The following is a 26,513-nucleotide window of genomic DNA, read 5'->3' on the forward strand; positions in this document are numbered from 1 at the left end:
ACGCAGCTGCTGCCAACCTGCGCTAAGCCTCTCACTGGATGAGTGAAATGGAAGAGCGAGGACTGTAATTTCTCGCCGCAGCAGGAACCAACTGAGGACTGACATCCGCGAACACTCGCGAACACCAGCGCATGCGCAGACATTTCTACACGCGCATAGTGTGCATGCGCGTGAAAGGCAGGTATTTCAGTCCTGTGAATCATTGCGTTCCTGCGTTTTCTATCGCATTAAGATAAAATAGACCCAAAAAGGTTGAGCAGAAACGGGGAAAAGAATGCTGCAGTTGCAGCAGGAATAGGTGGTTTGACAAGGCTCGCTTCGAATTCATGCAGAAGGTGTGCACAATTCCTGCATTCCAGTCAAAAGTATGGACTGACGGCAGTTTGTGCTTCATATCTGAAACACCAAGCGGTATGTGGAAAACACACAGGAACGTAGTGAAGCACAGTTGGCGTGCACAAGGTTCAGCGCTATTGTGCGTGCCACTTTGGCTTCCTTCCGTCCCATTCTATTACCAGATAGCTTGTTTGTTTCATTGTTACCGAACAGAAACTGAACGAATATCGCTGTAGCAGACTGCATATTGGCTTTGATGAGTCTGTAAGAGACAGCCACCTCAGATGCCGCAGGTGCACGTGCGCTCCCGACTCACTTTTCCGAACATGAGCGCTTTTGGTTCCACCTTTGGTCATATGTTTTCGTGCATGTATTCAACCAGCTGGGATCCAACTGTAGCATCTTACACATTTGTACGATACAGCTTTACATGAACGATTTGCTTATGAATTACTGAAAAATATTATTTACAAATCACTCATTAATCACGTAGAAATTAATCATGTACTCTACAGTCGGCAACGTGGCTTTCGATCCCGATTATCGACAACCGCACAGTTGCCAGAGATAACTTACGATATCGCAAATGCCCTTAATGTAAGGAGTCGGTTAGATGCCATCTTTTTAAACTTTTCTAAGGCATTTGACTTAGTTCCTCATCAAGACTTACTTGCAAAACTCCAGGCTATAGGTATTGAAAATAAGGTAATTTCATGGATTGACTGCTTTCTGAAAAACCGTAAACAATGTGTCAAACTGAAAAATATTCCGTATTTGGTAACTTAAGTGTTTATTCAGGAGTACCACAGGGTTCAGTGCTTGCACTTTTAGTATTCTTAATGTACATCAATGATATCCATTTATGCGTTGAGCCTGGGGTACAAATCCCACTCCTCGCGGATGCATTAACATCTGACGGTGCACTATTTAGCTTTTGCCTTAAAAGGCATAGCGTTCGTTGGCCTGCTCCACAAATACTTTTATACACGATCGCAACAAGTCAATCCCAAGAGATTGTAAGACATAAATATATAAATTTGTTTATTTATTTCAGTTTGCTCTAACCTTTTATCTCAGGTCTCAGGGATGTGAAATGTATTGACTATTTTCACGAACTATATATGAATATATAATGTAAAGGTGCGTACAGTGAAAAGTGAGAACATTGAGGTCGCCTATATGTCTTCACAAAACTATTAACTGCTGCTCGTGTTTTCAGTTGGTTTCGTCCGATTATTTTCGATTCTTGCCATCCCGTCGTCTGTCTGACGAGTTCCGAGAACAATGAAGGCATGAGGAAAGCGAGGTACAAAAAGGAACAAAAATGAACGCGAATGAAATCTTTATGTCCCACGTCCTCCTTCAACCCCCCCCTCTCTATTTCTCTCCGTGAATACCAAAACATATGTCTTTACACGCATCCCTCAATTAAATAGGCTGCAATTACAGAGACTGTCAGACACGAAACTCTTCACGCTTGAAATGTGCCCGATTAGGCATGTGTGCTAAGCGATGCTTCATCACAGAGAGCACCTCGTATTTACATGGGCCCTTCTGTAGTTCAAGCAAATGACATTTTTAGAAATATATAGGCGGGGTAAGAACGTGATAAGAACTGCGCTGTCACGGTCCTGCAATAATCGCACTTATATGGAGGGGGTGGGGGGAGTATGTCCTTTGCAATTTAACTGAAGTACCTATGGTATGTCTTAGCAATACTCTCGTCTCGGCCTTGAGCACACGTCGACTTCAACCGCCACCTTCAACTGTGGAAAATGCTACAATAACATTACATCGCCGGTTACACTGCAAAGGCTGTCGAAGAACGACGCGCATGAAGCGCTTGTCGAAATTTACAAAGATCAAGGACATCTGTATCAGCAGCGATGGAACTCATCAATCACCGAAAAAGAGGCGGTTTGGGGTTCCCAAAGCCCGAGTTTGTTGTTGTTAATGTAATGAAAACCGTTGACATCGCACTGCCACGTGTTGGCGAAAGTGATGTGCAAAAAATTGACAACATAGATTTTCTTTATTTATTTTCAGTCGGACAATTGTCAACCGGAGAAAGTGCGTTGACGTCACACAAACAGTGAAGAGGCCATTTGTATTTCCAGACGGCTTTGCCAGGTGTCGAACTTGAGGCGCGTGCGAAACCCGAAGAAGCGAACAGTCTACCGCCGCCAATCAAAGATGGCAAGGCCTTCCAAATTTAAGCTCGCCAAGCAGAAGCCTCCAGTGAAAGGCGCCAGAGCTCTAAAGTTCTGTGCCAAGAGGCAGAAGCCACCCATGAAAGACGCATAAATCAAATTTACAATTTTTACCGAATCGTAAAACAGAAAATTATTAGCCGGGAAAGCACAAGGACAAACCCTGTAGCTAGGGCTAATCATCCGCATTGCTACGAATGTTTACCTTCTATTTCTTTCCAGTAGCAAAATTTTTAGTTACGTATTTTAAGAGTGTATGCAGTACGTTCTTTCGCAAAGCGTGATGCAGCTAGAATCGGAAGGAGGCTTTCAAACGCGGCACTGGAGGCTTTGAGCAAAAAGAAAAAAAGTAGGTTGCAACCTCATTGTCATCGTAACAGGAATAACGTGGCATGTTTTGAGGAGGGAATCTGTTTCCGCTGCAAACCGTAAGTATTTCGTATTTTTAGTAACTGAAGACTACCTCGGGATTTGGGCTGCATACCCCGCCCACAAAAAGGAATGCGCAAAAGGAGAGTTTACACCATTTTTACTCCAATATAGGCTTAATTGTGTTGAGTATGTAACGCTGTTTTCCCGTTAGCGCTCTGTGCATGCGTACCCTGGACCCGTTATACCGCTAAAACGCAATACACACGCCATACTAAATATGTATATCGGTGATTTTATTACGACGAAAGCCTTACTTTAATATTCCCATTACGAGAAAAGCCGGTGGTGTCTGTGTACGGTGATGGTACAAAAAAGACAGTGCTTTCTACGCCAGAGGGTTCGAGGGGGTTACTTAATTAGGATTAGGTTGGATTACGGTTGATTGTGGTGGATTACGGGTGAACTCTGGCACACTGCGGTGGATTAGGAATGATTACGTTGAATTAAGCTGGATTACGGTGGACTGTGGCGTATTAATAGTGGATTAATATTGAAATAAGTTGCAGAAGGGTGAATTAAGTTGAATTACGATATATAGGAGTAGATTACAATGAATTAGATTGCAGTATGTTGAATTGTGGTGGACTAAGAGTGGATTACAGTGAATTAAGTTGCAATAGGGTGGATTAAGTTGAATTACGAGCTTATTTTGGTGGATTGCGGTAGATTAAGATTGCATTAAATTGAATTAAGGGCGGATTCTGGTGGGTTACTTAGGATTAATTTGGATTATTGGGATTAGCTTGCATTAAGTGTTTATTACAGTAGATTTGTGTGTGGATTAAAAAGAAGTCAATGCTTTCGTACGCGTAGCACGCAAGTAGTCTCAAGTGCCCTCCGCAATTTTACTTTTGGAGGGCGAGGAGGTGATGGCACCAAGAGTTCCCCACACCCCGCTTCCCTCTTTGGCTGTGCCCCTGTCTACCAGGCTGCTTTAGGAGACGTGCAGAAAGAGAGAAGTGGGTGGAATGTCTATTGTTATGTATATATCAGCCGCTTACCTTCAGTCTACAGTTTGCAGCCTGCCTTAGGTATACAGTTTACTATGTTATGCAGTTATTCTGTGCAGTATGCTTGTCTTCAGCATGCAGTTTACCATGACATAAGCCGACATGCGACGAGCGCGGTCAGCGCTTGAGAAAGCGCAGCTTCACGTCGGCGAGATCGTTGGAGCCACCAGGGAGCGACTCCATTTGTTTTAGGCTGCCGCCTTCCTCGGGCAGGATGCGGAACTCGTGAAGGAGGTGTGTGAAGTAGAAGAATATTTCCGTGGTAGACAGTGCCTCCCCGGGACAGCTCCTTTTTCCTGTAAGGAAAGACGACAGGACAGGCATCTAGAACAGAACACAGTGGGGGATCGTGGCCCTTTCGCTCAAGTACATGACTCATAAGTTATGGTACGCTATATGGAAAATTTCTTTACAGAATACCAGTGTCAAAACATTCTCCTCTGCCACGGAAGCTCTTCGTTCTTATTTTGTGGTCTTGCATATTTGCTGCATTCTGGAAAAATAGAAATAAATTACGGATAAAACAACATAGGACACCGATGCACAACGCAATTACTGATCTAGCAGGCTGCGCTGGCGTAGTGCTTTTCAAGGTTTTGCTTCTTCATGGAACCTCATCGACGAGGGTATACGATGGGGATAAAGTCATACTGATCCGCCTCGGCGGCGCAGTAGACGCTCTGCTGCTGGGAATAAGGTCACATAATCGAATGTCGACCTCGGCGGCCTGAATTCCCAGAACGTTGGCCGATACGAACATGTGCTATGCGAGGCTAATGCATGCTAAAGGCCTCTTAGGGTTCCAAATTTATCCGCTACGCTGCATCTCGTAGCCGAAGCGGAGCTTCTTCAATCCCCATGCACCACTATGTACCTGACGACGCACCTGGGCTTGTCACCATCCTCCCTTACAGCAACAGACGAGAAAACAACGCTCGAGCTGCTATTGTATAGGTGCTAGTTCGATCCCCATTCACAGACAAGGTATAGAAGTGGGCAGGGCAGAAGCGTTGCAGTATATCTCAAGTCGACGCCTGCCAATGCGTTTGGAAGTCTAGAAAGATTTCCGAACCGCCTCGCCGGCATTTAAGAACTTACCCAGTGTGAAAGGGATCACGTTCTCAGGTCTCGACGTGGGCGCCGATCCGTCGGGCGCAATAAAGCGGTAAGGGTCAAACTTGGTGGGGTCCTTCCACGTTTTGCCATTCATGTGCACGGCCCACGTGTTCACCAATACATTGGTTCCCTTGGGAATGAAAACCCCATCGATGGTGACGTCCTCCGCAGCGCTGCAACCATGGGATACATGTACGCTGCATTGGATTTCGAGACAGTTCGGCGCCCACTTGGACGGCTCCGAAATGTTCGTACAACATTTGCCCATTTGAACACGTTTAACATTTACATTAGCACTTGCATTGTGCTACGGCGGCACCACAGATCGACTGTGGCCCGCACGGAGAGTTTTTAAGGGTGATTCATCGGCGCCAGCTGCGCCACTACTAAGTTCTGTCGTCCGAGTGCCATTTTCGCCCCAAATATCTAGTACCTGCCGAAGGAGAAAAAAAATGACGGTCAATTTGCGTAGTTAGGCTAAATGTGAATTAGGTGCGATAGCAGTTCGGTTTTCACTTCGGTTCCGGAGTTCTGAACCAATGTTCACGGATGGCAGTTGTTCGGATAGCAATAACGGGTTAATGTCCATATATGCGGAATTGGTCATTCTCTGCAGTTATAGATTCGTGGGAGTCTTACGACCACTCCTGGAGCAGTGGTCAAGCAGTGCGGGATTGCCTTTCAATGCCAGGTGCCGCCATCGGTGGAACTTTGGTTGCTTGGTATAAATTGCGATACAGGTTGCTCTTCGCGAGCAGGCTCTCACGATTAATTGAGCTGCAGTCGGACACGGTGGACAGGCTGCTCACCGGCCCACCGAGCGGTAGGACCAGGTATGTATATGTATATTATATACCTGGGCAGGTTGCCCACCACTCGGCTTTCCAGGTGAGCAGCCTGCCACAAAACCGGCTTCAGACAAACAGACAGACACACAACCGCTAAATGCGGGAAACGACCACTGTTAGCGCTAGCGTACTAAAAACATCGGCGCCGCCCCACCACCGGAAGCGGTTACCGGAGCGAGCCAATGAAATCCGGTTGAGAGTTCAAGTTGAGGAAGGGCGCTCCTAAAAAGGCTAGGTCGGAACGCAAGTGGTCTGGCTGACAGATACACAGAAGTTCCAGACGACCTCAGAAGAACTTTCAACGTGGGACCCTTACCTAAAAATATGGATCCCAACCTACACGAAGAAAGGCGGAGAGCCAGGGCCGAACAGATAAACAGAAGGCTAGGCCAATCCGAAAGCACACTATACACAGACGCTTCTATGTACGCAAGAGCAGAGAAACGCACAGCCGCGGTAGCGGTGGTCAACGGTACAGGGGAAACTATCACCTGCGCTTCAGTAGGGGTGTCAGGGATAGCAGAGGCCGAAGAAATTGCCGTCGCGCTAGCGATAGCCGAAGGCTACAGAAAAGGTCGCTCCCTAAATATCCTAACGGACTCGAAAGAAACATGCAGAAACTATACGAAGGGCAATATCAGCGGCACTGCCCTCAGAATAATCAGCGAGGCGGCAGCCTCAGCTGAAAGAATACCCATACAACATATAATCTGGGTGCCAGCCCACGCAGGCGTAGCAGGAAACGAAAGGGCGGACAGTCTAGCTCGAGGGCTCACTTACCGAGCAGGCTTATCGATCGTCTCGGAGTCACGGCTACTCATATGCGAGGGGGGCTACACAGAGACCCTACAACTATATAGGGGAATCAGAAAGAGATATCCATCACCACACAAAGCACTAAATAGGGAAGAGGCTGTAGGATGGCGTAGGCTACAGACGAACACCTTCCCTAACCTACACACATACAACAAGATATCACCAACGCAATTCAGACCAGACTGCCCCTGGTGCGGCAGTACGCCCACACTCTATCACATCACCTGGGAATGCAAGAGAAACATAGCATTCCACAATCAACAAACACCGAGTGCGGAGCAATGGGAGAGCTGTCTCTTCAGCAGCGAGCTTGAGGTCCAGAGGGCCTTGGTAAAGCACGCAACTGAAGCGGCACAACTCAGTGGAGCCCTGGACTGAGGGCCCACTCTTGCTTGAAGACTCAAGTCGCCAGCACCCAAGCAAGACGACCAGGAAGTCTTCATCCCCGCGAACCTCTTGGAAAGAAATAAAAGTTTTCTCTCTCTCTCTCTCAAGCAACTCTGCGCGCTTCCGTGTTTCTCGGGCGAGCGCGCGAAACCGACGATGCCGACGCTGCGCTCCAATCAACACGCTGTTTTGTAGACTCGAACGCTAGGGCGCAAACGAGGTTTGGGATTAAGAGCCTAGAAGAGGGGGACAACAGTGGTGTGTCGTGCAGCGCACGTGTTTGACACTATCTTTCCGTTCTCCTTCCGCTCCTCGTAAAATGGTGTATATAGGGAAAGAGGGGGTGTGAGGGGAGTATGAGAAGGACCAGCTGGGTTAATTAGTTCTCGAGCTAGGTTATTAGCCTTGCCCTCTAACCCGGCATGACCCGCGGTGTCCAAGTAATTCGGCGATGTTCTTGTAAAGGTGTAGCAGCAAGGAGCTCTGCTACCCTGTTGAGACTCACGGCAGGCTTGTTGGGAGTCTGTGATATGTGATACGGTGGCCCCTTTACCGAGTCTGTCTTGGCGTTTAGTACCAAAGGCCACAGATATGGGTTAAGCTGCGGCAGTGCCTTCTGCCCTAATAGAGGCTGTTACTTGTGGTTTGTATACGTTCGCTACCGAAGCTATCGCGAATACGCCCCCACCTGGATATGCCGTAACATCCACGAATGTAGCATAAACGTCCTTCTGGAGAAATTTCTGTCGAAAACGCTCCACTCGAGCCTTGCGCCTTGTCACGTGCAGCTCACGGAGCTTATGTTTCGGTATTGGGGAAACCATTAAGTGACCCCTAATGTTGTACGGTAGAGTGTTGGCTTCCATAACTTTCCAATCCCCTGGAGTGCTGCTCCTGTGAAAGGTGGCTCTGCCTGCTGCTGTGCATTGGAGCCTTATCAGTGCGGGTCTCACCATTTCCTATCGGAGCGGTGCGCTCCGACAGAAATGCCTTTGCATGAGAAAATATTCGCACCCTGCAGTTTAAAGCACTAAGTTCTTGGAGGATTGCCTTTTGCGAGTCGTTGTCAAATGCATCCTTTAAATCGAGCGCGAGGATAGAGTGTTGTCCTCCTCGTGGTATTCCTGTCAATAATTCATCCTCGAGGAGTAAAAAGGCGTCCTGAGCTGGGATACCTGGCCAGAAGCCGACCATATACCAAATATTACAAGCGACGCTGGCACTAAGACACACCAGCAACTATGAATTCGCGGCGCAGCTCGGAATCCGGAGGCGACCGCGAAAAGTGCGAGGTGCAGACCAATAGCGCATTCCAGCTCTAAAACAGCGCCGCAACGACGATGTGGGTGTCCGCTCACCTCCTGGGCAGGCACAGGGGCGGAACCGCCTTCCTGCGAAACATCTCCCAGATGGTGGCCATGGTGAGCGGCAGGCGCGACCTGTCCTCCCAGGTGGGCTTACGGCCGCGGCCCACCACGGCGTCGATCTCGCGATGCAACTCGGCCTGCAGCGTGTCGGCGTGTGCGGCCAGGTTGAGCACGTGCCAGTGCAGGTACTGCGCCAGGGGCGCCGTTCCGCCAAGCAGGATGTCGGTCAAGTTGCCCACCAGACTTGACACTGCGCACCGACCCGACACGAACGACTTGGGTTTGTTGGAATAGAACAGCACGAAGGTCAAAAGGCAAAAAAAAAAACGAACAGCGCGGTTCCTCTTTTATCCCCTTGCAGTGCTACACGGATCTCCATATCCTAACAGAGCTCAGTGTGTGTGTGTGCGTGTGTGTGTGTGTGTGGGGGGGGGGGGGGTTGAGCGAAACGAAAAGGACTTTCAGCGCTACGCCCCTCTTCGCGTTTTATTAGTCTGCGAAAAAGTCACAAGCACAGATGATGATGTCACTGATCACCTCGGTGTTTCCCGAATATCACAAAGCACAACCGGCAACACATGCGAAGTTCCACTGCATACGACGAACAAAGAGGAAACGAAGGATATGGTGGGCGTCGCTGCCAGCCGGTGAAAGTGAAACGGCTGCAAGCACGCAACTAATTGAACTACGGCTACGCGGCTTACAAAGGTGGATTGTTATTGTGTTCTAAAATGAATTAAAAGCAAGACACAAATGAAGTAGAATAAACAGCGTTAGAGAGGTCAGACCTTAACTGGCCTTCTACGTGTTGGCTGACGATTATACCACTCGGCCAAGAGCCCCTTTTCTTTATTTTTTGTTTAGACAATACAATAGTATTCACAGAAAAAATGAGAGCACGTAAGTCGCTTTTTGACTGACGCGGAAAAAAAAGTCTTTTAAAAAAACGCACTAAGTAATTAAGAATGGTGGTCCACTCAAGATAAACCGAAACATGCAGCAGTTTAGATCCCACATTCAGTCACAGTTGATCGAAAAAGTGAAAATTTGTGCCCAATAAAGCGAGTGATTGGACACTAGTCGGAAATGACGGCGTGTGCGGCCTGCCGTTGCAAGCAGGCGGACCAAAAACACCAGAGGCTGCAGGAAGCCTGAAATCGATGGCCAGCAGACGCTTGCGAGTAGGATGTGAAATGAACGCCTCCGTGCGCATTTTTTTCTTCGTCGCTTTGGATAGGCATCGATTCATTATGTGTATAGTTTGCGGTAGCCCCGCAGTTTGTGAGCTCACGTTATCTCTACGCAACTTTAATAGACCCAGGTAATGGTCGCGCATTAGTAGTCGTCGCCGGTCTAGCGTGGTAAACGGAAACGCAAACACAAAACGTAAAAGTTGAAATGCTTTTTGCGCTAATTAATCGCCGTTTGAAGGAGCCCAAAAGGAAAGAACGTTACAAAGTTGTCTCACTCGTGAGAGGTCCGTCGGCGTCGGGTGCTTGCTTCTCCATTTCGTTGATGTAAAAGTCGATGAGCGATCGCTGACGGCTGCCATTCTGGGTCTTCTGGGCGATTGCGATCTGCTCCCTGCAATCAAATATCGAAAACAAAGCGATAAGTGATGGCCAGTTTGCATTTTTCTATTGTGACCACCTTAGTATGCGCCTCAGAAACGTAATTATTTTATAGTAGTCAGCTAAAGGAAACAACCATAGATCTTTCCCGCTTACTGGGCGACCAGAGATTTGTACCTGGCTGCAAAAGCGGCGAGCTATCCTACAAGCAGAAGGTTACATTATTTACGCGCTCACCGACGGCACTCGCAATCGTACTGTGTTTTCACCAAGTGCAGGTCCCGTGCGGAATCCAAGTGCAGGCCAAGCCATTAAGAATGCACCATCATCACCAAAACAAGCTGTAAACTGGCGCGCGAAATCATCGAGGCAGTAATGAAAGATTGCTTAGATTATGCCTGTGTGCCAGTGCCATGCATTGCTCTATCTCGAACGGAGCTGTGATACGATTGTGACGTCACATACAATTCGGTTGTCTGCGCATGCGTGGTGCCAGGCCATGACATGCCTGTATACTCCGGTCTACGGTTCCCAATAAATTGTTTCAAGTAAGCGCTCGCGTGTCTCCTTTCATTCATCGCTTGCTCTCATTTTGTGGTGGGCAGTACCATTGCCCCCTAAACAGCTTTCAGGCATGCGCCCAAAATTTTGACGTCACATCCGGCAGGCTGACACTTGCACAAGTCGCATCGCCAGCGACATGATTTTAGTCCTTGCTGTTCTTTGTTTCACGCTCCCTGCGCCGCTCGGGCCGGTTGGTTGCAGCGGCGTGGTCGCGTTTGTCGTCTCTCGTCGTTGTTTTGCGACAATTTTGTTTCCGTGTGCGATGTGCAGTGGATACTAAAATGCCGAACAAGTGTTGTGTGCCGGGGTGCACCGGCAATTACGATACGGGAAAGAAGATACAATTGTTTTCTTTTTCAAAAGACGACGACACTTTCAAGAAGTGGTTACGCGCCATTCCAAAGAAGGACTTCGTGCCCACTTCGTACACTAAGGTAAGTAATGTTTATGGTACTGTTATGAGCTCCTGGTTGCTTTTACTTAATCAGCACGTTTATTGTGATACTTCCGAAGCCCAGATAGATTGATTGTGGCCGCATTTCTTTGCTGCAAACACGCTTATAGACAAAGGGGCTAGCATTAGGCTATTTTAATAAGTGGATTCTGAGATGTTTACAAAGCGTTTGTACGTTTGTGCAAGTTTGCGCCGATCATTTCGATGCTTCATGCATCGAGACGACGACATCGCACACGGATACAAGAAGAGGAAATGTTCTTTCGGTTCGATTGCCAGTCCCGCGGTAGCGCCGTGGATCGGTGCCTACTGTATTTCCCAACTGCCCTTCGTACCTTTCAGCACTACACAACAGCATGGGAGAACCACCTGATGCTAAGAGGAGCCGACTAGAATCTTCCCAACTCGCCCGTGATGTCAAAGGATCACTGGCGTCATATGAAGCGGAGCAGGAGAGAGACCAATTTTCGTCACTCGAAGAACTAAAGGCGCGCCTGCAAGTGGCCTCAGTGTCAGTGCAGTGGACTGTGATCCATAAAGAAAAGTGTACGATGTTTTTGAACATCACCAATGATCGTGAACCTTGGTTGAAGGCTTCTTTGACAGTGTTCGAAAACCTCCAAGTCTCAGCCTGCTACCAAAAATCCGCGGTCAAGAATCTTGGTAGCGCTGTTGTACCAGACTCGGTTTGCAAAGTAAGCTCCTTGTTGGAAATTTTGAACAACCTGTACATGCTGTCTGACGAGTCTGGCGAGTGTTGTAGTTCTCGCCACCTGTCGCTTGCAGTAAATTCCCTTCTAGACAAATTGGAAGCAAGCATTAATGAAAACAAGAAAGGGGATGTTAAATTTTTAAAGGAACAGCTAACACTGCTCTCTGCAGAGCGTATTCAGTACAGCACACAGGTAATGGTGTTTGCATGCATTCTCCACACAATATCGCCGCATGCCTACAAGTATTTGAGAAAAACAAGTACACTAGCCTTGCCCCATCCGAGCACTATTAGGAAAGCGTGCTCATCTGTACAAATGTGCCCAGAAATTGATTCTTGTGATGAAACTTTTCTTCAGTATGTTTCCCAGAGATTTACACATCTGCAGCCACATGAAAAGACAGTGACGTTGATGCTTGACGAAATTCATATCCAGCCTTGTTTTGATTATAAGGGGGGAAGCATATGTGGTGCTTCAGTGAATTCCAGCGAGGCAGCCATATCTGTACACGTGTTTACGATACAAAGTCTGCTGAGCTCATTCAAGGAGGTAGCACACATTCTTCCGGTAAAAACCATACAGGGCGACCAACTTCATGCCATACTGAAGAAGGTGATCATACACTTAGAAGAGATTGGATACAGGGTCATAGCCGTTTTTTGTGACAATAACTCTCTAAACAGAAAGGTAATGATGTTTCTACCAAAGCCAATGCTTCGTCATGTTTATCCACCTCCGGCAGATCCAGATCGGCAATTATTTTATGTGGTAGACGCTGTACATCTTTTTAAGTGTATCAGAAACAATTGGATGAATCAGAAAAATGCGGGGACTTGCTTTTTCTACCCACGCTTTGAGCTTTTAAACAATGATGTTCGTCCTGAATGCAAAATGACTGCCTCATTTAATAATTTCAGAGATTTACATAAAGAGGAGTCATCTCTACTGATAAAGTCTGGGTATGGCTTGACATCCAAGGCAGTTAATCCGAGCAACTTGGAACGGCAAAATGTGAAGCTGGTACTGCAGGTTTTTAATCCGTACGTAGCCACAGCCCTGGCAGCTCGAAGTGGTGAAGCTGATTTTCAACATGCGGAGCAACGGCAGATTTCATCAAAATCATTCTTCGCTGGTGGAGTATTGTCAACGGAAGAAAGCCAAATAAAGGCTTCCATCATCGTACTGTTTACGAAGAACCTATGTCTTGCAGTACAGATGACCCAAAAGTAGCTTTTTTGAATGGTTTCATTACCTGGCTTGATGTCTTGGAATTTTATGGGCATGACACTGGGGTCCTTACCCAGGACTCATTGAGTGCCTTAAGGTTATCTGCTCAATCCTTACTGGCATTGGCAAAGTACTGTATAAGTGAACTTCATTTTAAGCACGTCCTACTAGAGAAAGTTCAAACGGATCCTCTCGAGAGTCGTTTTGGACAGTACCGGCAAATGGCTGGTGGGCAGTAGCACATATCTGTTCGACAGCTTTGTGAGACAGAGGGCTGGATTCGCCTTCAAAATGCTCTGCTAAAGGTGAGCACTGATGACTTCAGAAACATCGAAGAAACAAACAGTGTCAGAGATGTAGGAACCTTCTTTAGTGTTCAAGTTGTAGACGCTTACCTTTATGCACTCAGGGAACGAATGCCAGTTATTGGTTATGTTGGCGGGTATTGTGCGCATGCTACAATGAAAGTTTTAAAGTGTGAAAGTTGCCGAGGACACTTGGTTGTTACCGGAAGTGAGACGGAAATGGAAGAAGACACCCATTCCTTAATCGCACAACTAGACCGAGGTGGACTCAAGTTTCCCTCTGCCCTTGTGATTACAATAGTCATGTACACGGAGGTTGTAGCTACAAAGCTTGTGACACAAAGTGCCTGCACACAATTTCTCCATGGGCCCAACCAAAGGAATGTCGTTCGGCAACTGACGCTCAACTCTCTACCAAGGCTTGAGGACATAGATGCATGTGAAAATGGGCATGCCTACGAGCTCCTTGTCACACTTGTTGCAAACTGTGCAGCAAACATAACGCTTAACAACTTACGCACACAAAGGAATGATCAACTTCATATTATAAAAGAACAGATGGCAAAAAACAGAAAAGCCCAAATCTTTCTTGAAAAGTAATTTTCCATAACTTGTACACCGCACATTTAATTACTCTAAATTGCACTGCAGGTATATTATTGCAGTTTCCTCATGTGATTTCTTTGGCGAACTTCTGCCTTTTTTAGCGCAATGAGCCTTCTTTTGTTTGCGTCATGCATGCTTTCTAGCCCCGTTTAAATGACAGTTCTTTGTTCTTAATCTGAAATTTTAAAGTATTTTGGCAATTAAGTGCAATGTTGTTGCTTTTTTAATGAGCTGAACCTCAGACAGTGCCTGCTGTGGTAGGTGAATGATTGATTTGTCACACCTTTTGTCTGTATGTGCTCTTCTTTTGCAGTGTCTATTATTGTACTATTGTTGCAGTGACTATTATGTATTATTGTATTAGGGTCTATATTATTGTGCAATGCAGTTGGTGCAGTGGATTCCTTGTGCATTCCTGTACCTGCAGCAGTGAAATAAGTGGTTCTTTGTGTCGGTTATTTATTATAACCTAGCCCACAGTTTAGTCACAAGTGTGTTTAATATACTGTGGTTTCTTTGCATGTCTTCCACTCTAAATTAATATGTTGTGTTTTATGCCATTGAAGGGCGGCCACCTACTCTGAAAAATGGATGAAATAATATTTTCTTCTAACGTACAGTTAAGATGCGAGTATGGTTTTCGTTTTCTACCTCTCGGCATTGCAATGTGCTATGTTCTGCTTCCTCTCTTTCATCTGAAACTCATACCGTGCCACAGGGCCTACTTTAATATACAGATTGGTATTTTAATTGTGTGTATCTCTTATCGGTGCAACAACTTGTTTCGTCTGTCAGCTGTTTACGATTTTATAGCACGTAGTATAAAAGGCAACATCCGTCTACATTACAGCGCAATATTGTTTTCTGTCTGTCATGTATTTTGGCCGCGAACGATGTGTAGTCGTAAATATCTGTAAATATGCATACAGACAGAGTCTGCTGTGATAAATAAGTGTGTATAATTCTGTCCGTAATCTTAATTATTTGTCTTTGCCCTGATAAATCGCGCGGACCTGGCGGTCGACGAGCCTGTCTGTAGCATCAGTTCCCGCGAGGCGAGCGCGCGGCAATCGCTCGTGGCCCTCAGCCGGTGCGCAGTGACGTCGTTGACGTCGCGTCACGTGACGTGCAGGCCTGAAAGCTGTTCAGGGGGCAATGGCTATACATCTTCATCTATCCCGCCTCCTTGGCTGGCTCCTCCTTGCGCAAGTTCTCACCGGCGTTGATGGATGACGTCATCTCTGAGTCTTTACATCGGGCGTGCGGACACCCTCCTGCTACAGCTACACCGCGAGACCCGGTGGTGTACCACTAACCGGTGTCGCTGCAAAGGCTGCTGCCCGTTGGCTGACCCATATTTGAGGTAATGCTGAGCAATGTAGATGGGGTCAAGCCATCTACCTGGAAAACTCGTCGTGCTCCTCAGCGAAACGCTTGGTGAAGGCGCTCCGACTGTGAGGTATGAAGAGCCCGGCCAGTCGTTTCAGCCAAGCGGGTAGGAACTCGACGGGCATCAAGGCCCCTGCCAAGAGGAAGCCGTCCACTTGTCTGTCCATGCGCCGGCGCCGCGGGTCGTCCAGGTCGTAGCGGTGGCCGAACAAGTACAGCGCCACGCAGTTGGCCACGCTGGCCGCCAGCAGGGGTCGCGCGGGCACCGGGGCACCGTCGCTATCGGACAGCTTGTCCAGAAGGTGCTGCACCTCGGCCTGCAAGAAGCAAGGCAACGACTTCTAAGCACGCATTTCAAAGTTTTGAGGAAAATGAGCAGAGCTTAGACGTTCATGGGCAGCCCTTACAAAATGCGCATCAGCAAGGCAATGGAGCATTACCTCCGCAAGGCTACGTCAAGCCTCCCGATTTTTTAATCAGTTCAACGAATAATGTGCAGGTCCTCATGGCGTAAAGAAAAAAAAAGGCCATTCGATTCCATTGCGCGTCTACAATACGTTAGCATCAGAAGCCTTTGTGTATCATGTAGCGATTTAGGTACCTGCGAAGTTTCAAACCTGAATTTGCCCAGAATTTCGGCGTCATGGTCATCATCATTGCTGAGACATTTTTAGTCATTTTCAATTTTTCTGAGTCAATTTTACTTATTATTAGTAATTTGTTTATTCACGTTTTTTTTTGGGGGGGGGGGGGGGGAGGGGTTCTTTTCCTTGGCAGCCGCCTTCCGGCCTCTCTTTCCTCTCCCCTACAAGTAGAGAGAGCTAGGGCTTTCCCGTGTACACAATCTTACGCCTACATCAGCGGGTGCTTACAATGGAGCTTCAAATGCTAACGCATTAATTAAATCGTAGAAGTCGTTACCAATCCTTGGGTACAGCGAGAGACTGTGATTGCTGTACTGCGTACTGTGTCAGCAGAAAAAGTTTCTAGACTGTCTCTTCTTCCAGTGTAGGCGTAAGCATTAAATTCATTGGGGGAAAAGCGTATGGGGTGACTTACGCATGGCGGTAAGCTGCCCACTTTATATGCCAGGGCCTAGTATACTCTGTCTTCGCCCGATTGTGTTTTTCGAGCTATGCGCCGCGTGTGGTCTCCGTGGCTGCTTTCGTGGCTTGAGGAGCCGCCGTTATAAGCAGCTTTCTTCGCCGCTTTCGGCGCTTTACGTGCCGCCATGTTCTGCCGTTTCTTTTCATGGTGGACAGAGTGCTCAGCGTCTCAGGGCCATAATAGGGCTCGTGCGCCTTCATGGGTATTCGCAATACGTTTGGCCGCCTTGGTCGCTTTCTCACCTGCTGCCATTGGGGACATACAGTCGAGCCTCTCTACCTTTGTGTTCAAGGGGCTCATTAAACGGCCACGGCGCCAGCGTTACTGGTGCCTAGCAGTTTGAAAAGCTGAATGAAAGTATTAAAGTCGAAGACAAGAGAGAGCACACGTGCAGTGCAGTTGGCTACCAGTTAGAAAAGCTATCGCGGCGGCCTGCGATGGTGGCCGAGCGAATTAAGGCATCACAAAACAAAGCGGCTCTCTTTACGCCGGCGCTGGCTCTAATAGCGTTCGGGGTAACAGCGAGATCAGTTTTCTTCTGCTGGCAGCCGTTCTCGCGGAAATGTTCGGCAGTTGTGTGAAAAATTCACTGCGATTTTCGGATGATAGTTGCTTGAGTTTGCCGAGACTAAGAGCTAAAAGTATACTATGCTGAAGAAATGTTGTTTATTAAAAAAATACACACCTTTCCACAACAGGTTGCTTATCGGAGAAGAAGGACTCGTAATCTTCTTTGTATATATTACCCCTGCGTTCAGTGTAGTTGTCTGTGCGCAAATAAGCCCAAGTAACAAGCACATAGCCCTGCTTTCTCAACTCGTGTCTGCGGCCCATCCGAAGCCCACGGAGATACCGTGTTTTCTCGATAGTACCCTGTACACGGCTAAAATGGTCATTGCGACCCACACTTTAGGCCACATTTGTGTTTAACAGAAGGCGCACTGTATTTTTATCAGCTACGACATACCATGCCAACAACACCAACAACAGAGAACGCCGACCAAGCACATTAAAAACTACTGCATGCACATAGCCACCATTCTGAGACTTGTAGGCAACAGCGTAGCGACAAAATTATTATGATTCATTTTATTACGGCATAATTTGTTCCTCCGACCCTTGCAAAGTACAGTGTAGATCACTCAGGCAGGAACACTTGAGCCGTGGTTCTGCGGCTAGAGAAGCGCCAGCTGGGGGCGCCCTGTCACATTATCTGAACCCTGCCATATTCTCCGGACCTTGTCACATGTATGGTCCCGTCGTCTATGTTAAGCGCATGCAGATGGCGCTGCGCGAGCTGCGAAACTAAAGCCCCGCTATCTTTCCAAAGTAGCGGAAAGTTTTGATCCAGCCGCCGTGATCAGTCTGGACCCTTGGGGTCGAGTGAAAAGGCAAAAATGTCCCGTCTCCCATCGCGTACTGAGTTCATCCGGCCTATTGCGGCCTATCGTGCGAACGCCCATACCTCGTCGTCAGCAAGCGCTGCTTCTTGGAACCCCCGATAGGGCGCGCTTGTAGTTGTCGAGGAGCCTTGTGGGAAACCACGGCCTGAAGTGTTTCCGCTACGAACTATCGACCGTGTATGTTCAATATAACGTCACAATTCGTGAAAACGGCTACGCTGCGTCGCGTACAGCCGCATCTCGCCAGTCTGGAGCCACACGTCGATTTGTCCGCGAACAGTCCCGGCACGATTGGGCGCAATGCGATGCCTTGCAACATCCTTCCGAACACTGAGTCGTCGGTGTTGAAGGTTACGATCTCAAGGTATACATGCAAGCGCGGTACTTTTCTGGACACATAACCGAAGCCTTCAAACGCAGTGAACTGCGACTAATAAGCGAGCGCCTCGATAAATAGGCGAGCTGAGGACAGCGAACGCGTGTTCGAAGAGTGCGTTCCGATGAGCGAGGGCTTCGTGTACCTGCACACGAGTCCGCATCTCGTCCTTGCCAAATCCCAGCTCTGCCATTCCCTGCCAGCACACCCGCCGGTTCTCCTTCCACGCACTGCCACTCAACGAGGATACACCTGAAATCGAACCAGCAATGCTCGTTGCAGAGAGTAACAAAACTACCATTTTTCACCACGCCTGTTCCGCTCAAAGCGCTTCCTAAATAGCGCAAAGAACAAGCTCTAAACTAGAGCTTGCAAAATGTACATACTGCTTGTTTTACCTAACATGTTCTGCAATTTTTTACGAATGGGCTTTTTGAGTTAGAAGAGCGGTTATTTTCGGCATGGCATTGTCAGCGGTTTAGGGCATCAGGATACAGTTAAGACGTGATAACTAACTAGCAAGATGGTTGACTAATGTTGAGCACCTAACTTTCTAACTATTACTGTTAGTCTCCCTAATTACTGAGACGCGTGCAGCCCACCGTAAGTAATACAGTCGAGCCCGGATTTATCGAACTCGAAGAGGCTTGCGAAAGTGTTCGATGTATCGATAATTTGATATATAAAAATCGCAGTACATGAGCTTATCTGTAACCTAGAAGGAAGAATGCATTTCACTCACGCTAGTGGCGCGGTTCTTGCAGCGACATGCCGCCACCGAACTGCCGGAAGCACACCGGTCTCTAGGCGTTGCTACACCAATAACCCTCCTCGCATCGAAGCCGGAAAGGACGGTTCCTTCGAGCTATACGCTCCCTATAGTAGTATTTATAGTCCCATTGGCAGTACTTTATAAATAAAATAATCGCTCATTAAAATTAAGGTACAGTTGGTTTTCACAACGCCTTTATGCAGCGAAGCACGCCAGGCAAGTGCCTCCGCAAGGTTTAGTAAATTAGGTTGCTTCACCGTGTGACACTGACGTGGCGTGGAAAATGAGCACATGAGATCGAAAACCACCCTCAAGCAGACACCAAGTTCACCTCGTAAAATCGTTTCACAGCCCTATAGCTGAAAGCAGGTGCCCAAGACCGCGCATTCTACCCGTCTCCGCGTGCAAAAAGTGTTCGAAAATCACCATTAGGAGAAGCGCCACTTGCAGGGGCAAGGCGTGCAGTTCGACATCCTGCTCGATTTTCCTATTCTTTATTTTTTATTCTTTATTCAAGAGTTACCCCGCATTTGCCCGAAGGCGTTATAGCAGGGGGGTTACAGATTGGCAAAAAATACATCTTCACTTGCAGAGCACACTTGCTCCTCGGAAAGCCGGTTCCACTGTTGCACTGTTTTAACAAAAAATGAATTTGCAAACAAGTTCGTCCTGGTACGGTACTCTCTAATTTTACGGGAATGGTCATGTCGTTGAGAAACGTAAAAGGGCTGTTTTAAGTAATTTTCAAAATTAATCCCCGTTTTTCCGTGAACTATTAAGTACAGCAATTTTAGCCTCAATTTTCTTCTACGGGAAGCGAGTGGTTCCCATTGCAATTCTTTTTTCATTGCTGTACAACTATCCCTTCGCCCGTACCTGCCCAAGACGAACCTTGCTGCTCTGTTATGAATTTTTTCAAGTTTTTCAATTAACACCCGATGTGCAGGGTCCCATACAATACAGGCATATTCAATGATAGGTCGAACACAAGAGAGAAAAGCAGTTTTCTTGAGGTTTGGCTGCGAACACCTTAAACTCCGCTTTATACATAGCCAATAATTCGAGATACCTGGATTTTCATATATCCGGGCTCAACTGTATCTACATATATATCAGTTTTCAGAATTTCGAAAACGCAGTTGCCCACATCACTGTGGGTGAACAAATTTCGCCTCTTTCGACTACTCACGTGCACTGGATGGGTTGCTTCGCTTGCAAGCTACTCGAAAGCGCATGTATTTTGGCGCGATGTTTCTTTCTGTCGTCCGTGTTCTTTACGCTGTTTTGCCTTTTTCATACAGATGCTTTCCTTTTGTTTGCAGCCATGAGCACGCGTAGCTAATTGATTAGATTTGGACTACAGTCAAGCCTCGTTATAACAAAACTGTTTACAGAGAGATAATGGATGTAACGAAGGAATGACGATTCCCCTTGGAAGCTCAGTCAACACGGACTATAACGAAGCTACGGCTATAACGAAGTAATCGCCGGACCCCTTCAGCTTCGTTATATCGAGCTTAAACTGTAATTGTATGAAACTGCACTAATTAATTGCCTAGCGTGGCATCTGTCACTCCACGAACGTTTTCCGCGCACTTTTACTTTTTTTAGCAGCGATGGGATTGGTGTGACTTACCCTTTATCTCGCTCATGAGCACCCAGTTCGAAGAGCGCTCCAGCAGCTCTTTCCTCGAGAAGAACTTCTTAACGGTCTCGTAGTCGTTGAGGAACACCACTTTGACGCCTGCCAGTTTTATCCTGGTGCGGAGTGAGCAAACACGGAGATTTCTCCTATTCAGGCAGCTTTTTTTTAGTAATTTCCCTTCTGTCTTCGCTGCGCTCCTAGCCGTCAAGAAGAGCATATGCCACTTATGAAGAAAGAGGGATGAAAGAATTCACTATAGGGAGCCACAAAAGAAAGGCAGGCGGTCCTAATCAAACAGAGAGTAACAAGAGCGAAGTGATGTGCAACACCCAGAGGTGTTGGTTGGTGGAGAGTAGGCACAATTAGACCCCTCAACTTTCTTCGTAAAAAAATCGTAAAGAACAAAGTGCTATTTCCCTGGAAAATGTCTCGCCCAGGGAGTGTGTAGCCAGGGCGGTTGTCTCAGTTGAAGCTAGACTTCCCGTTGTGCTGAAACTCTGTCTTAAATGCTCGGATACCCATGGGTGCTACCTCAAGTAGGGCAATGTTTCGCAAGTATCATGCACCAAACCGAAGAAAGAGGAAGCAAGAAGCAAAGGTCTAAGCGTTGTAAAGCGGGTCTCAACGAAGGTCACGTAAAACCGGCAACCGAAATGGGAAAGGTTACTTTAAAAAGCGCAAATACAAAAGTCAGTTCGATGGAATGACATTTCTTGCTGTGAAGTCTTTCTTATCTTTTATTAGTTAACCACGTCAAGCACGTCCCTTTAATCACACCTACCTCGTTCCGACTGCTTCCGCTGGACGGTTGGTGACCCTGTGGTCAGCGCACAGATTGTACTTCGAATCCTGCTGATTGCAACGAGTACTATTCAATTTTTGCTTCAGGCTTGTCCTCTGTCTCGTGATATTTCTTTTGTGTATCGCACGCGAGGAGTATAGCTTACGAAGTCAGATGGTGAGTGACAGTTCCGTGTATACAGGCCGGCCGATATACTGGCCAAGAAAGGCAATGAATGCAAAAGAAGACTTGCGGAAATACGAATATGCTACTTGATCCTTGTTACAACAAATCACATGATGCGGTCGCGTCTACACGGCTACAGAGCGGGAGCACAGCGTATGCAGACAAGAAGTAGTGCCGTCTCCACTCAGTGTCTTCTCTCTGCTAATTTGTTTGACTGTTTCGGAGCGGTGTGTGAATATGTGTATGCTACGGCCTTTTCCCACGAGCATTTGAATTCAGAGAGCTAGTTTGGTTCCTTAGTTTTTTCAGCCCTTGTCTATTTCCCGCTCGATGCACGCTATATGTTCACAGATCTAGCTCAAGAAGTATCGGAAAAGCTGAGAAAGGTCAGAGGTCAAGCGTGAAGGTGGAGGCGGAAATATCCAATACTTTCACGCAATGAAAGATGCTCAATCATTGGATCAATAAAAACTGTCTGAAAAAAGTGTTCTTGTTTCTGCTCCGCACAGAGCTTCATTTGTCTGTTGATCCCATGCACGCACTCTAGTAATGTTCGCCCTCCCGAAGCTTATTTTCCACAGCAAGTGTCTCTTATACATGCATGGTCACTAGCTAGCAGAGTGCCCTGCGTGTACAGGTTAACTGCTGTACGGGTGCGTGTACACATTCTGGAGTTGTATGCACCGATGTGTACAGCAGCAGAATGCTCACATGAAGATGGCTCCGTATTTTGCGGCCCAGCGCGGATACTGGGCTAAGTGAAAGTTGCCGTAGTTGCACTTCACGGACAGGAGGTTCCCCAGCAGAGGCAGCCCTCGAGGACCTGGAGGCAGCGTTGGGCTGCTTCCATCTCTGCGGGACCACCACGTGAGCGCCAGCAGCGACGCCAACAGAACGACGACAAGCGGCACAAATGTACTACAGCAGAGAGCCACGACGCCAGGGAACTGCGCCGCCACCATTAGGCTGTTGGTTAGCGCCTGCGAGGTGTCCCACATTACACGTAAAATTACGCGCTGTGAAAAAAAAAAATCGCAGGCTATCTATGCTCAGCCAGGTGGCACCAAAACAGAGTGAACTCATAGGGATACTGATGCGAAATTCTCGGGCGGCAGCCACATAAGTTACGGGCCATGGAGGTTCGCCAGGAATTGTTGCACTTTCTGAAAACGTCATGCTTTCGCGACAGGTTATCCCTTTCCCACTCGTCCAACACAAATGCTGGGCGTGTAACGTGTAAATGTTGGACGTGTGGCAAAGTGACAACCTGTCGCGAAAGCATGACGTTTTCAGAAAGTGGAACAATGCCTGACGAACCTCCATGGCCCGTAACTTATGTGGCTGCCACCCGAGAATTTCACATCAGCATCCTTATGAGTTCACTCTGTTTTGGTGCCACCTGGCTGAGCATAGATAGTCTGCGATTTTTATTTTCACAGCGCACAGTACTACGGCTTTGTAGTTACTTCATCTTTCTCTTTCCCCTCTGGGTCTTCTCTTTCTTTTACCCTCCATCTCTCTCCTGCATGTGGAAAAGTAGTTTAGCGGCCAATGAGGCTCCGCTTCCTTTGCGGGTATAAAAACATGTGCACTCATGCTTCTAATCTCTGTCTGGAACATTATCCCATTTTCGCCTAATGTAGCGTCTTTGCCAAAAGTAGGCAGGCTGCATGGGTTGCTTCTCAGTCGCGGAGTGGAGCACCTATGACATCCCTCACGCTATGAATATCTGGAAGGCAGAACCCCTGTTTCACCTTTCAAGACCATTTTGCTTTAAGGGAAGCCGGAAGGGCTCCACTATACGAGTTAGAAGCAAACCTGGTTACTTTTGGGAACGACGGTACGTGAAGGACTGGTCACTAACACCCAGGCCCTCCATTCGTTGCGAGTCAGAGAAAGAAGCCCTTTCAATAGCGAAAGCGTTAAGGCTCCCGTACTGCGGAAAAAAACGGCGTCGACCCAGCGGTGTTGTTGTGCAGCGAAACTCACGGCACAAATGATGTCACGCGAAACGTGACGTGACACGTGGTTTAGTTTGGTTTATGCGGTTTAAGCCCTAAAGTGAGTCGGGCTATGAGGGACGCCGTAGGGAAGAGCTCCGAAAATTTCGACCACCTGGGGCTCTTTAACGTGCGCTGACATCGCACAGTACACGGGCCTCTAGCATTTCACCTCCATTGAAATGCGTTCGCCAGGGTCGGGATAGAACCCTCGTCTTTCGGGTCAGCCGCCGAGCTCCGTACCCACTCATGTCCATAACCACTAAGCCATCTGTATCTGTGAAATGAAGCCGACCTTTCTCAAATGATGATCACCAGCATCATTATCATCAGTCTGACGACGCTCACTGGAGGGCAAAGGCCTTTTTCATGTCTCTCCTATTAACCCTGTTCTTTCTCAGCTGCGGCCACCGTATCCTGCATATATGGGAATTAACCCATTACGCTATCGCGTGATACCCTCAAGGCGGAGCTTAAGTGCCCCGCCTTTTTTACAATTTTTTTCCAATCTTCCTTCGCGTCAGTTTCTATCAACTTCCTTTTGTCTGCACGCAGCAGTAGTAGTGGGCCAGTTGGAGCAGGCCCGGGTTCCCACTCCACGACCCCTCCCATGAGTAGCGGACGCAGGCACCGGCCCGCTCGGATCTTGCCTCCCAGCGTGAGCTGGTGGAGCTGGCCGACCTGGCGGCCAGGGCTGCTGGGGCCCTGAGATAGGGGCTGTTGTTTTGTTGCGCTTGAAGGAAGAATGAAAAAACTGCACGGGGCTGTCCACTGGCTCAAGCTGAGCCACAATCGCTGCCACGTGGAGATAGCGATGGGTTGAAACTATCACCGACCGAAAGGAGAAAAGGAGGTGGAAAAACTTCATTTTAAGTGAAGGCTAGTTGGCCGAGTTTATGGGTGGGGCCCTCATTCCAGGGGTCTACTGGCTTGAGCTGCCCTGCGGACCTGTGGTGTGAGGGCCCGTTGGTCCTCCAGGTTATCGATGGTCCGCAGCGCCTCCTACCGCTCAAAAGACGTGTTTTCCGTCTGTAATGTGTTTGGTTTGGCCCCACATCCCCACGAAATGTGGAAGAGTGTAGGGAGGGCCTGGCACAAGGAACAGTTGTCGGAGTATAATGTTGGGTGTATGAGATATTGGGGTTTGAAAATATGTTCGTCTGTATCTGCCGTACTTCGGCGCGCCGCAACAGCAGCGTCTGTCGAAGCAACGAGGACGGCTTTAGCAACAGATACCCCCTCTTTGATCAGCAGCCCTCGTCACAATCGGCGTAAACCTCCTAGATCTTAACATCGTAGGGCCAGGAAGCCGCTTCCAGAACCCCAACAGCAGAGATGCTATTGTGACTGAAGGAAAAATGAAAAGGACATTACACAGGTCTCATTCATACAGCGCGAAGACGTCTTCGCGCTGCGTGAATGAAAGCATGAAATACCAACTCGCCCAGCAACTGACATTGAAATTGCACAGGCCTGCCCACTGGATCTCTACCTTGCATTCATGTCATTCAGAAGAACGCGCAAAAGGCGCAAGAGTCCTGCACGTAAATCGCTTTTAAGTACTGAGCCCCATTCGATGAGGACAGTGGCGAAACAGGTTCTAGTAAGATAACTGTACAATTAGTCAAAGTTTCTTTTTTTTTGCGTTTTATGAGTAAGAAACGTAAACACAACACTGGACGAAGGCTTGAGCGTCGGGCCAGAATCGTTGCCATGGGTTACAAAGAAACTTGACTCAGGGGGGATCCGTAAAAGTCTCTCGGCGGAAAAGGGAAAAGACGGCGTCCCCGACTTAGTATGGTTTAAGTCTTTGTGGTGATCTGCGTGGAATGTTCAACAAACCTTGCTAAATAATGCAATGGCATTTAGGCTGTCGTCTTTGCAAAAACCACCTGGTTTCTCCGTAACCAAATTCCCTGATTGGTCGAGAGGATCGTGATGTCATCTGCACCGCCAAATATGAAAATCTGAGGAGTAGAATGAGTACCTTACGTTGGATTTTTCGTATGAAATTATACTAACCTGATCAAATCTTCCATCTCAGTTCAGTGGTTATGGGGCTCGGCTGCTGACACGAAATATGTTGGTTCGATCCCGGCCGCGGGCGTCGTATTTCGATCGACGCGAAAAGCTAGAAGCCCGTGTACTGTGTGATGTCGATGCACGTTCAAGAACCCCAGGTAGTCGAAATTACTCGGAGCCCTCCACTACGGCGTCCTTCATAGCCTGAGTCGCTTGGGGACGTTAAACCGCATAGACCCTAATCCACCCACTAATTCCCATTAGTCCACCTACCAATACCCACTAATCCACCTACATCTATTATCAGGGGTGGGCCTACTTTAGCTTTCTGTAAACAGAAAACTAAGAACAAATAAAATGAAAATGAAAAATGAAAATGAAATTTGAGGGTCCTTAGGAACATTTGTTGGCGGGCCAACATCTAAATGATATCGCATTTTCACTAAGCATGTGGTTAAGAAGGTCCCAAATTTTTTTTTTAAGAGTTTCAGAAAACCTGCTTTGAAGCTCAACGGCGGTGCAACCCGCTGAACTACTTCCTTCAGCTGCAGCGTCAAATAGCTAAAAACATACCATCTCTGGCAACGGTCCCCAGGCCAAAAAGCTTGTAATCAGTGTAGGCGGGCGGCCACAAGGCGAAGGTCAGGCTTTCCAAATGAAGGCGTCAACTACGAAGTACACTTTCGCCACCGAGCTCTCACGGGCTAGTACAGACGGCCCTTTTGATCAATGTGACTCAACCACTGGGAAAAAAGGCTCCAATCGTATAGTTTTCGCCGCACGCGGCGGGGACGACAACCTTCGCGTAGAGAGAAAAAAAAATAGAAAGAAAATTAAAACTTCATTTTATATAGCAGGTGTTCTGAGGGA

At 47.6% G+C, this 26,513-nt stretch overlaps 1 protein-coding gene and 1 pseudogene across 3 annotated transcripts; one reads left to right on the forward strand and one right to left on the reverse strand.

Moving 5' to 3' along the window:
* Positions 1 to 1,717: 1,717 nt before the first annotated feature.
* On the reverse strand, positions 1,718 to 26,363 carry LOC144128676 (cytochrome P450 18a1-like). Of its 3 annotated transcripts, none has more exons than XM_077662270.1 (9): positions 26,217 to 26,363; positions 22,333 to 22,568; positions 20,646 to 20,767; positions 18,383 to 18,489; positions 15,364 to 15,668; positions 9,991 to 10,106; positions 8,514 to 8,772; positions 5,087 to 5,277; positions 1,718 to 4,284 (listed from the first exon to the last, which is right to left on the reverse strand). In XM_077662270.1, exons 1-9 carry the CDS (start codon positions 26,217 to 26,219, stop codon positions 4,106 to 4,108), a joined length of 1,518 nt encoding a protein of 505 aa, XP_077518396.1. In that variant the 5' UTR covers positions 26,220 to 26,363; the 3' UTR covers positions 1,718 to 4,105. The 3 variants fall into 3 exon arrangements, with proteins under 3 accessions (XP_077518396.1, XP_077518395.1, XP_077518397.1); XM_077662269.1 differs by having other exon boundaries at positions 22,333 to 22,601; XM_077662271.1 differs by lacking the exon at positions 22,333 to 22,568.
* Positions 10,939 to 12,230, forward strand: LOC144127696 (uncharacterized; annotated as a pseudogene).
* Positions 26,364 to 26,513: the final 150 nt, after the last annotated feature.

Source organism: Amblyomma americanum, chromosome 4 (assembly GCF_052857255.1).
Source record: "Amblyomma americanum isolate KBUSLIRL-KWMA chromosome 4, ASM5285725v1, whole genome shotgun sequence".
NCBI classification, from domain to species: Eukaryota; Metazoa; Arthropoda; class Arachnida; order Ixodida; family Ixodidae; genus Amblyomma; species Amblyomma americanum.